The sequence below is a fragment of the Fringilla coelebs genome (assembly GCF_963513975.1).
Source record: "Fringilla coelebs genome assembly, chromosome: Z".
NCBI classification, from domain to species: domain Eukaryota; kingdom Metazoa; phylum Chordata; class Aves; order Passeriformes; family Fringillidae; genus Fringilla; species Fringilla coelebs.
In genome coordinates this window covers 12,341,256-12,353,564 of record NC_140031.1, presented here as the reverse complement: position 1 = coordinate 12,353,564, position 12,309 = coordinate 12,341,256, and the positions used below count along the sequence as shown (strand labels likewise).

Sequence of the window (12,309 nt, the reverse complement as noted above, 5' to 3'; positions counted from 1 at the left end):
TATGAGGTTATTTTTATAACATAAGGGTTGTGATAAACTGGTTGAATAAAAGTGATTTTATTTGTTTCGGCTATAAGTGATTTACACATGTAGCACTAATAATTATTGCTGGGTACCACTAGGATTGTATGTGCACTACCATCATATTTTAAACCCAGCCTACTTGTGCAGTAGAGTTTTGAGAAATCTTAGAAGAGTTTGAGTAAATGATAGAAAGAGGTACAAATAGTCAGAAATGAAAATGAAAAATAGATTTTTGTTAGGAAAGTCAGGAAGCAGTGTGAGACACAAAGGGCAAGTACTTACTGGGGTAAAAACAATATCATTGTTCCTCCTGCAGGATGCTGCTGTTTAGAGCTCCTCCAGCAACCCACAGGGGTTTGTAGAAAAATTTCCCCTGTTGTGATGCCTTTTGCATCACCACAGATGCAGCTGTGGTAACTTTTTTCCAACAGCTGTAGTTTTTATTTTGTAGTGAAGATATACAAATTTTTAATGGAAGTGAAAGGTGTATTAATTTCCAGTTAATTACTGTCACCCCAAACTGTATTAGTTAAAAACCCTAAAAATTTCATGTTTCCAAGTGAAGCTGCATCTTGGCAAACATCAGAAAATAAAGTTCAGAAGAAGACTGTTGCAGGACTACACACATGCCGAGATAGAACTGACAGTTCCTGTAGGCTCAGAGGTCCAAACTGGCCGTGGTGTATGTTTTAGCAATCCTCAGAATCTGGATCAGCTTTTCTCACAGGGTTGACCAGAGTGCAAAAACTCAGAATTGGGTTTGATCATCTTCAAGTGAAAGGGGCCAGTGCCTTTGAAGAGCCAATTGAAGCGTGAAACTGTGACTTCACCCAAAGTGTAATACTGTCTTTCTTCAGAGTGGCAGCAAACAAATCATCAGGAGGCACTTTCTGTTCCTGGTGGAAAAATACTGTGAAAAACACTGGTTTAGCCAAGTGTGGAAATCTTGTTATGCCCACAGCCATCTGTGAGAAAGAAGAGAAAGCAGTCAGTCCATTTCATTTTAACAGTGGTAAAGGAAATACTTTCTCGATGTGGCTCCAGATCCACAGCATCACAAGTCATTAACACAAGGGCAGGGAGGCAGTTCAAAGACCTCCCAGTCGGGATGTCAGCACTGAACTCACGCTTTGAGCTGTGACAGCAGCAGAACCTGGGCAGGCAGAGCTGCTCCTGCAGGACCACAACAGTGAGAAAAAGCACTTGGAACATGTGAAAACATCATCAAGAGTGATCTCTTAACCAAGCTGCTTCCATGGACTCAAAATTCTTTTTTTTGCAATTTCTCTTCTATGATGCCCCTTTTAAGGCTGAAGAGGAGGAAACTGTTCAGAAGGTCTTTTTCTGAGAGAAGCAGATAATTTGACATTAAAGAAATCTTGAAATAGACTTTAAAAACCCTTGATGAGGTCTGCTGTCATAAGTTATGAGGATAAAACAAATAAAAATCTGTTAAGTCATTGCAACCTTTTATAAACAAATTTTCTCTAATATCCTGGTAAAGGTAGTCTAAATAGAACTGTATATGTATTTATTAATCCAAACTGGTTTACAATTTAATTGCCTCATTACTGGCTTAGTTTTTCAGGGTTGAAGTTTCTCTTGCAAAGCTGAAAGAGAAGTTAATGCTTGTGTTCAAATTTGAAGGCTTAAGATTTTCCTCAAGCACCAAGTTGTAGAACTTGACACTTTGGAAAAGGAAGAAGTTGGTAAATTCTTTTTTCTCTATCCAGCCTGCCTCATTTTTGCTACCCCTTTGGAGTTTTTTGTTGGCTTTTTTTTTTGATCACAGCCTCTCACCTGTTCCAGTGACTCACCACCTTCAACAGAAAAAATTTCTTCTCTGTATCTGGCCTGAGTTAATCTTCTTCCTGTTTAAACTCATTGCCCCGTGTCCTACCACTGCCTACCCTTGTAAAAAATTCTTATCCAGCTTTCCTCTGAGGTCCCTGCAGGTACTATAAGGAGCTCTAAGGTCCCTTCAGAGCTTTCTTTTTTTCCAGGCTGGACAATCCCAGCTCTCTCAGACTGTCCTTGGAGCAGAAGTTCTGCATCCCTCTAGTCATCTTTATGGCCTCCTCTGGGCTGGCTCCAGCAGGTCCCTGTCCCTCCTGTGCTGGGAGCCCAGCTCTGGATGCAGTGCTCCAGGTGGGTCTCAGCAGAGCAGAGCAGAGGGGCAGAATCCCCTCCCTGCCCTGCTGCCCACGGGGCTCTGGAGGCAGCCCAGGACACATTTGGCTTTTTTTTCCAGGAGTTTCCAGGATACCTAAAATACTCAACATGCCCAAGCATATATCTGTTTATGCTTTGCGTAGAATAAATGTTTAGAAAAAATTTGCTTCTTTTAATTTACAGTTAGTGGCTGGCATGGGAAATCTTCAAAGTAGCCTCTTTATGAAAATAAGAAAAGTGAAGAAGAATAATATTGCCAGACACAAACAAAATCCTCATTCTTTAGTTAAAGTGTCCTGCTCAATGTGTTTGTCAGTGGTCTGGATGCTGGAGGTGAGCGCACCAGTTGCAGGTTTGCTGATGATGCAGACTGGGAGGTGCTGTGGATTCTTTTGAGGGACAAGAGGCCTTGCAGAGGGATCTGGATAGATGGGAGCACTGAGCAATCTTAAATGGGGTGAAATGTGTCAAGTCCAAATGCTGAATTGTGCACCTGGGAAGGAGAAACACGGGGCACAGGGAGGCTCGGGGCGGCTCAGCAGTGCCCGGGCAGCCCCGAGGCCGAAGCCATCGCAGAGCGCCGAGCGCGGCACGGCCGGCCCGCGGAGGGGAGGGTCCCGCTGGGCTCGGCCTCGGGCCCGGCGGGTGGAGGAGGACGGGAAGGTCCTGCCGTGCATCCCAAGGAGGGAAACAGAGATGGAAGCTCCTGTGAGGAGCAGCTGAAGTCTTTGGGCTTGTCCACTTTATAGAAAAGGAGGCTGAGGTGTGACCTCACTGCTTTCTGCAGCTTCATGGGGAGGGGAAGGGCACCGGGAGGTGCTGAGCTCTTCTCCCTGCATCCAGGGGCAGGATGCACAGGAATGGTTCAGAGCTAAAGCAGGAGAGATTCAGACTGGATATTAGGAAGCATTTCCTTACCACAAATGTTGTGGGTGGTCACACAGAAGAACAGGCGTCCTGGAGACATGGTTGATGCCCCAAGTCTGTCAGTGTTCGAGAAGCATTTGGACAGTGCCATTAGCCACTCAGTCCTCAGTGCCATTTGCTCAGTCCTAAAATGGTTTTTGGATTAGCAAAAAGGTCTTTGGAAGTGGCAGTTGGATTAGGTGATTGTTGTAGGTTCCTTCCAACCATAGTAGTTCAGTTCTGTTCTATTCTATTCTATTCTATTCTATTCTATTCTATTCTATTCTATTCTATTCTATTCTATTCTATTCTATTCATTTCTCTACTGTAATATTGAAATGTCAGGTTAATTTTGTTAACCAAGCAGTGAGAGAATGGTGCAGCACCTGTCAATTAATGGCAAAATGCTGGGAAATGTGATGAACCTTAGACTGGGAGTCATTAACCCCACAGCTTGGCATCTTTTACCACAGTCACTATGTAAGAAAGTTCATTTTAAACATGAAAATCCTCTTTTCTTCCTTGCACGAAAACATTTAAAAGTACAAATTCTCCTTTGAGTTTCAAACTTGCACATCTGCACATCTGCATGTGCAAATTACCCACTAGATACACGATGACCCAGAGGTTTCTCAGCTGTGTTTGAGTTGGTGGCTCTCTGGCAGCTCTGTAGCTGATGCAGGAGTACTTCTCAGTCAGGATGGCAGCAGGGTGCCTTCTGTTGTCACTCCCTGCAGGACACCTTGGCAGATGCCTCTCAGGACTGGCGGGGCAGCAGGACCACAGCAAGCCCTGCTCTGCACCTGACACAGCCAGGATGGTGCCAGGATGGTGCCATGGCAACCGCTGCCAAAGCCATGGCCCGAGGCTGTTGCCATGGACACTTGCACTGAGATGTTGGGCTGGGCACTGTGGCAACCAGCCCCTGCCATAGCTTGTTGGGAATCTCATCCAAAGAGACCTGAACTTCATTTAGCATTCTAATAGCATGGCATTTCCATCTGAAGGAAAGCTAGGGAAGCTTCACAGATTAAGCACATGATCATTTTCTTTGGATTAAATCATATATAGAGGCTGTGTTCTGTACATCATGCATTTTACATTTTAGTATGTTTTGATCTTTGTTTTTTGTGGTGTTTTCTATCAGAAAGCTTTAAGAAGTCAAAAGCAACTTATTTCGGGAAAAAACTTCCTTGCAGGAAGTTTAAAAAAACAACAACAAAGCAAAAGTAGAAGTAAAACGAAAAACAAAACTAAAAAAACTCCACCAACAAAACCCCAAAAAAAGATATTGGAGAAGCAACCCAACACCAACTTAACCCAAAAAAGTACAAGAATTAAAATCAGATGAGAAAGACAAAGCTACAAAGTTACAAAAAGTAAGAATGTACTGCTTCAACTATTTTTGGTTCTTTAATATGAAACCTTGATTGTTAAGGGACTCGGGCAGTAATGAAGTCAGTGGTACTTACTATGTAAGTATCTGACACAAGAGCACCTCCAGCTGAAGCCAGAACTCTGACTGAGATATTAAAACTGAGACTACTAACAAGATGTCAAATTCTGTGAAAAGACAGATTAAGATACACAGGGCTGGCATTTGTGTTTTATCTTCAAAACCCCTGGCCAGTGAAGAAACAGAAATAGATTTCAAGAGAAACATGCAAGGGAAGACAAGGGAAGTTTCCTTCGGGGCTCCCTGTCTCCTCAAAGCCACACTTAAACCTTCTGAAGATGGGAGCGAGGGTCTTCCATGGTGGAATTTCAAGGATCCTACACAGGCTTCAAGAAATTATGTGTAGCATTGGAATGTGTATACATGATAAATCTGCACTACAATTTGTAAAATTTTGTAGGAGAAAGGAACAAAAATTCACTACTATCCTAACAATAAATACAGCCCTAAAACTTGCTTTTGAAATAATTTTGTCAGTTTGAGATAACACACAGGAGGTAAAGCACCAGAAGACAACCCTGAGCCTCACCTTGGAATTTTTCAAATACACTAAAATAAGGGAAGGACTTTTTTCTTTTTCTGATATAGAAAGATGGAAGGAAAGTTCAAACATCCTCAAATTTTAAAAGGGCCTGCTGAGAAAAATACATAATTATTGTAATTATGTGCACCCTCCTACCACCAATATCTAATATGACATTTAAAGAAATGGCCAGAGTGGGTTTCCCAGCCAAGACTTAAAAATCAAAGGTAGGAAAAATTTACACTAACCATGGAAAATCCTGTAATTTGGAACAGTTGTCCAAAGGAAAAAACTCAGTGTATAGAAGCCTGTGCATGGCTGGTCTGGAAAGTTTGGTCTGGATGGCTCAAAGGCTGAACACGGACTTAACAACTTCTGCACCAATTATTTCATGTGGATTTGAACATGAAGGGAAGGAAAGGGATCCTCTCTCTCTTGAGTGGAACAACAGCAGTACTTTAGGACAGCAAATAAAAAGTCTTGATGAGGAGTTATCCAAATCACGCAGAACTTGGTATTATGTGAATCTGTCCTGCAGTTTGTCAGTGGAGATGGAACTGCAGGGACTCATTGCACAGGTGATACTCAAGGTCGACCTTGAATCTGAACATCCAGCTCCACATGAGACTATTTGAAATAAAAAGGCTTTCACAAATAAGAAAAAAATAGATTTTCTCAAGGATTCATCATACTTTGCCTGTGCTCACAGAATACATTTACTCTAAGCAGGAAACCCACTAAATGTCTCCCTCCACACATGGATTTCTGGCTTTCAGGAATTTAAGTGCAGTGAAGGAGTATTTCTGTACAATCATGAATGCTAACAAGAGAACAAAACACGCAAAATAAGAGACTGAAAGAAGACTTGTTCAAAGAAAACATAAGTCTTCAGTCTGTGCTTGTGAAGTCAAAATGAAAAGCAGATGGCCCCCTATATGGTTTCTCCAAAATAAATTACATGTAGTGACAAAATGGGGCTGTTTCCAGAAAATTTCATAGCCTTTTACAGTTGGGAAGAAAAATACAAATAAGGGATAGGTAAAACAAATTCAGAAGCCCTCTTGAGAGAAGAGAAAGGAGGAAGTGCATTGAAAGTGAGGTGAAGGACAGTGTGCGGAGTGAGGTGCAGCCAGCACCAGCAGTGACCCACCCAACACAGCTCAGTGCTGGTGACTGCAGCTGCTGAGATGCAGAGGCTGCACTGCAGGCACAGCTGCAGCACCCTGCTCATGGCCAGTCCCCAGGAAAGTGGGGGTGAAATCAGATAAATCACCTTTCCAGATTTTAGGAAGCAGGATCTTATTTCAAAACAGAAATATGAGCCTTTCAACACAGCCGCACAAAGAACAGTGATGGAGAAAAGCTCCTTTGAAGCCCAACCGGACTGCTTTAACGAAGAAGCCGCTGAAGTAACGAGCGACACGGGTCACCACTCAGTGCCACACTCTGGTAGCTACTGGCGACGTCCTGCAGTAACTGCGGTGCAGAGTCTCCCTCCCCTGGCATGGTTGCCACGGGCACACCGCACGCTTGGGCCGCCACCCTGCTGGTGTTGGTGGCCCGAGCCAGCTCAGGTCCGCGCAGGATAAACCCTCCCCTGCCCCGCCCGTGCCCCGAACCGGCCCGCAGGGCAAGGAGTGTCTGGAGGATATCTGACCTCACAGGGTGGGTAGCTGTGAGCAGTGCAGGCCGCTGCACTGCCCCTGAATAATGCAGAAATTAGAAATGATGTAGTTACATGTGATGGAGGGAACAGAGACTGGCAAGAAGTCTCCCAGAATAATCCAAAAATGCATTCCCTGGATGATTTACAGGTGCTCAGGCATAATTTGAGCACTGTGAGCATAGTGAAAAAGGGATCAACAAAGCGTGTGCATATTCTATGATTAAAAACTTTCATTTTGGAAAGGTCCAGAATGAACTCTAAAAACATTTATTTTAAATAAATGAAATATTAAAATACTATGAACTTATTTGTATATAACAATAACACTTTAATATTTAGTCAAGGAACCATGAGATCTAAAAATTTGCTACTTACATTAAGAACTCACCCATTACAACTCAGAACTTCAATGATAAGATGACAAATTCTCTGAAGGATATGGAAACGCTCATACGACCATGGTGTGGCTCTTTGGTGAGTGGAGGAACACTAGGATATATGAATTGTGGCTTGCACTCCTGCTATGTGTAGGGCATGAGAGCTCAGGAGTGTTTGGACACAGGAAAGCACAAAAAAGGTGTTTGTCTGAATTCAGCATCACTGAGATCTGCCTGGGGCTTGGAGTCAAAGCAAAGGATCAGCTGAACCCATCCATTCGTTCCCCTGGAATATCATTAACACATGCATTTGGCAGAATTGTCCTGTTGTTAATTGCACCAGATGAGCCAGACCTGATGAAAAACTTTTTTTTTTTGACATGAGCCACAAACACATTTAAGAACTCTTTTAGGACTGCAAGGTATTTCATATTAGAGCTACTGTTTAGCACAACCTAATTATTCCACAGTAACAATATTCTTTACTAGTGACACCACAATAGCAAAACAAAGGCTAAAGTTTGACTCAAATTAAAAAAATTTAAGTATCTTTTTTTTTAATGGCCACACCTCACTAAAATACTTATGCTGAATATTTCCCATGCCTACTTTTGTACATGTTAGAGAGTTAATATAAGCAAGAACCTCAAAAATACAAAAGGGTGTTACTGAATAATTTAAAAAAATACTTATAATTACAGTTCTGTCAAAAACTATCATGATCTTGAAAATATTCAAGAATTATTCTGCAATTTTACAGTATGAAGTGGAAGATTAAAAATAATAATTTCATTCTTAATTTAGATTGTGGAAGTGCCTGTGTTTTCTTAAAAAGTACAATATGGCTAGTGTTAATTCTAAAACCTTGATTATACCCCTTTGTTAGGTAAGCTACTGCAACAAGTTCCATGTATGGATCCTGTACTCAAAGGGAGAAAGCAGGAAGAATAAAAAATTCAATAATCTTATAGTTATATATGTAAAAATCTATAGCCATACAGTGAAAAAATACTACAAAGCTATGTCAATACAAAGGAGTAAAATTGCGTCACTGGATCAATTACTGCACTGCAGCACTTAAAGAATAACCAAAACAAAACCAAACACTTTGTCACGTAGGGAATTCTTTTCTTGGTGCGTGCTGTCGCTACTGATGTGGTTCCTGTTGGTACCACTGCAGTTGCTGCTCAGAGGCTGAGCCCTGCACTGATGCCACTGGTGTTGAGACTGGGCACTGACTCCGTGCTGCAGAGAACCATCAGCCCGAGTCTCACCCAGCAAACAGGAGTTTGTTTCCCCAAACGGGGCTCTGCCACCTTTTCCTTTCACAGCCGGTAACCAGAGTACTTGTGATGGGCAAGACCAGACTAGGTATTGCTCTGTGCACTTCAGGAGGGTAAAATTCAACTCTTTAACTAGTAAGAATCATATTCAATTTATTTAATCATCTATAATCAACTTTATAACTGTAAATTATGTAACAACCATCACATCCCATCAAGGAGAATGTATGCCACTGGCATAACATACAGTATAGTAATGGTCTAAATCCTCTCAACTAAGACAACTTTAGACTTCAACTTTAAACTTATTCAATTATAAGTTCTTTCTGATAATTTTATTCCAATAAATACCAAGCAAACTGAAATAACACCCCATCTTTGCTATTGGAAAAGCCACATGAAATGAACAAGGAAGTATTTGTATTACCTATTAAAAATAAGATGCTTTAATATAATTGCATCAGAAATTACTAACAGCCAACTTAATTTTAAACTGCAACAGCATGAATCCTTGGGTTTATCACTTGGGAGTTTCTTGGTGAAGTATTTTCAACTCTGCTTATCAGTAATATCTGACATGTCATATAACCCCTCTAGTATCCAAGTATGAGTTTGCCAGTATAAAGGCTGCACTTGGCCCTGAGAAACATAGTCTTTCATCGTTTGCTACAAAAATGTCGTGTTTACAGAGCTGCAGAGGACTGACTCCTGCTTCTTCTACTTCTCCCTCCTTGAACAATACCAATCTTAGCCCAAGACGTGGCTTTTTGTATGACGAAGAGACCACTATCAACACTATCAAACAAAGAGCTGCTAAATCATATCTGTTCAGAAAAATTCCAGTCGTGACACAACAAAAAGGCATTCCCCAACAATTTACTAACTGGATTCTGAGGAGTTATTAATAATTTGTTTAATGGGTTGTTTGGTTTTTTTAACATATCAATATTTTGAAATACTGTTACTATTCCTCACATATTGAATAATGTATTAGAATTCTGCAAGTTAGTTTCACAAAAACAGCCCCCTATAATATATTATATTTTTAAAAGAAACAAAATGTAATAGAAAAATAACTATGTTGAGGAACACCTGTTTTCGATAAATACATTTAAAAAGACACCAGGGTTTAATAGACTCCTAAAAAGTTTAGCTGTTCTTAGATTTTTTTTCCTGTTTGCAAATACGCTGCTGTTTTTGCTCTCTAGGAAGACAAACTGCTTATGAAAGGTTGTGGCAAGGCAGTTGAAGCAAATACTTCTGGAAGATTTCAATAGCATTTTTTCAATTTACAAAATGTGAAAACATCTTTCAATTAGTAAAAAATTAGTCTAGTATACAAACATTTTCTTAAAAAATTCACCTGTGAAGGAATGTAGTGTAATTGCCCAGACTCATACCCATTCACTCTGACACTGGTAGCTAGCTCCTCTTGACACAAGCCTCCCTATATTAACCCAGAGAAATGCATACATGGCCAGTTCTCCCAAGCAGAAGAGTCATTCAGCCTTCCCCAAATCTGAACTATCATAAATTAGCACTTGGACAGCATTAGAAAGAAATTGAAGCATACAAGGAATAAACTATAGTTTCTTTTTATATCAAAATGTACTCTTGAAAATGTGTTTGGCACAGTGCTAAATCATATAGTTAATACTAAATATTGCAGGATACAATAAAACCCTGGAGTCAACTTGTGTTTACACCCTTCTAGGGATAAAAATAAAAAGATACCAATTATTCAGAAGTCAGCCTATACAAACTGTATAAACAATATTTTATGTCTTGTTTTGAAAACCACTGATATAGTAAATTTTACATAAAAGACTGCAAAATAATATAAATGGATTTAAACAGATCTTTACAATAAGAAATTCAAATGGAAACAGACAAGTAACAAAGAGAAGTAAAAAAATTTATTGCAGTATTCGTTCCACCAGATTTGCTGGGGATCCCTTTTCTTGTATTATTTCAGGGTGACCTAATACATCAAAATCTACATTTACAAAAACTCCTCCTGCAGATAGGTCATAGATACTGCATGCTTTTTTTCTTTTTTTTTCTTTTTTTTTTTTCTTCAACAGAATAAATTATATATCCAGGAGATTCTGCCACTTTACAGCCTGGAAAAACAATGCTTTCCTGGAAACTGGGCTAAGCTAAAGAAAGCCATCCGCTGCTAGGTTAAACTCCAAGAACACTTTATTAAGAACATTAACAGACTAATTTCCAACATTCACTTGTTTATTTTTTTTAAACAGAAAGGTTTTTTTTTCAAGATATAAACAATTTTTTTGTTAAACTATAATACAGTGGGAGTAAAAATGAACTGAGAAGTTTCTGCTGCACAACAGCGAAGGAAGCTCCCACAAAAATGTTTACCAAACATTTCCTTCTTTTTTCCCCGCGTCCCAGGTTCCATTCTTACTCTTCATTTAACTGATTTTTTTTTTTTGCCAGAAAGTTGATATTTCAAGTTTTTCTGTTATTTCAATTCCTGTAAATTTGGCTGCATGTACAAATTCATTAGCTGGAAGTTCCATCCTTGGCGGCATACAGCGATCGTAAAGTCTGCACAACTTTATTAGTCAGCTTATTAGCACTCGTTAGAGCAATTTTTTTGTAAATAATGTCTGACTCTTTAATAGTGTCTACCCAAGGCACCAGTTTGCGGCCATCACGGCGCTTAGCCTCAGTCCAGGAGCCACTGTAGGAGCCTGCCATCCACTGAACACTGAAGCCATTGCTGGTTTTCTGTACTACTCTTGCAATTTGTGGTCGGTCTTTGTACTTTGGACAGCAAATAGCGATGACATCCATGACATCAACACTTTCATTCATCTGTGCTGCCAACTCCGTAGAGTCTGAATTTCGTTTTGACCTTCTCAATGACTAAAACATTGGGGGGAAAAAAGACCAAGTGTTACACAAAAGAACTTTAGTGAAATTATTGCTTTTATTGCTTTTAATCCCTTGACGCCGGGAGTTGGGATTCCCCGGCACACATTCCATTGCCGGCAATGAGACGCACCGCGACCGCCAGCGCCAAGGGGTTAACATATCCTTGTAAAACCACATACTCTTAATTTGTACCCGTGTCTTTATCTCTTATTGATATATAAAATTATATATACACATGAATCATAAAGCTACATAAAAACTTGGCAACAATAAAAAGGATAACACACAGTACATTCCAAAGGAAAATTAATAACTTTTTATACGGGATAAATCTCATTTTCTAGTTTGGTTTTTTTTTTTTATTGTCTTTTCTGTTAAACTTTCTACAAAAGTTGTATAAACGGTTAAGTAGAGAATCTCTATCTACAAAATGCTTTTTTTTTCATGTGGATTACATTACTTGGTGTACATTTAATATAATAAACTGACATTTATAAGCACATAAAAATCATTTTACGTAATACGCTGCGAAATACGTTGACTCCTCCTCCGCCTCACCCCTGAAGTGCCTCCTCCTCTATCCTCCCCATCACTTTCATCGTCCTCTGTCTCAGCTGCATTGTTTTTAGGGCTGCCTCCTCCAAGCAGCGAGGTAATTGCTTTGTTCCGAGCATTTGTGCTAGCTGACACCTCTCCATCTTCTTCCTCTTCATCAGGATCCAAATGTTCCATAAGGAGCTTGAACTATTAAAAGAAAAAAGATCAGTTCACTTTGTAACTTTAAACATGGACATTTATATCACATTACATTAGAAACAAGTAGAAAATAAAGAAACAGGGTAAAACAAACAGCAGACAACTTGAACAGCTTATGTTGTATTCTACAAACTTAACTTTATGATTTTTTTTTTTTTGGGTAGGTAAACAAAAGCTTTCTTCCTGAGTTTTCCAAATGGCAAGTCTTCTCTATCTGTTATTGGTGCAGGGCAAGGGACAGTTAA

At 40.0% G+C, this 12,309-nt stretch overlaps 1 protein-coding gene across 7 annotated transcripts in view; it reads right to left on the bottom strand.

The window, feature by feature from the left end:
- Positions 1–8,793: 8,793 nt before the first annotated feature.
- The window catches only part of NIPBL (NIPBL cohesin loading factor), a 151,909-nt gene continuing 148,393 nt past the window's right edge, over positions 8,794–12,309 (bottom strand). For 3 of the 7 annotated variants that reach the window (XM_084225505.1, XM_084225504.1, XM_084225503.1), the window contains 2 exons: positions 11,867–12,052; positions 8,795–11,299 (listed from right to left, as the gene is read on the bottom strand). In XM_084225505.1, the coding sequence (XP_084081631.1) occupies positions 10,934–11,299; positions 11,867–12,052 (552 nt within the window). In that variant the 3' untranslated portion in view covers positions 8,795–10,933. Of the gene's footprint in view, positions 12,053–12,309 lie in introns of all 7 variants that reach the window. The other 4 variants (XM_084225499.1, XM_084225500.1, XM_084225501.1 and 1 more) reach the window with 3 other exon arrangements.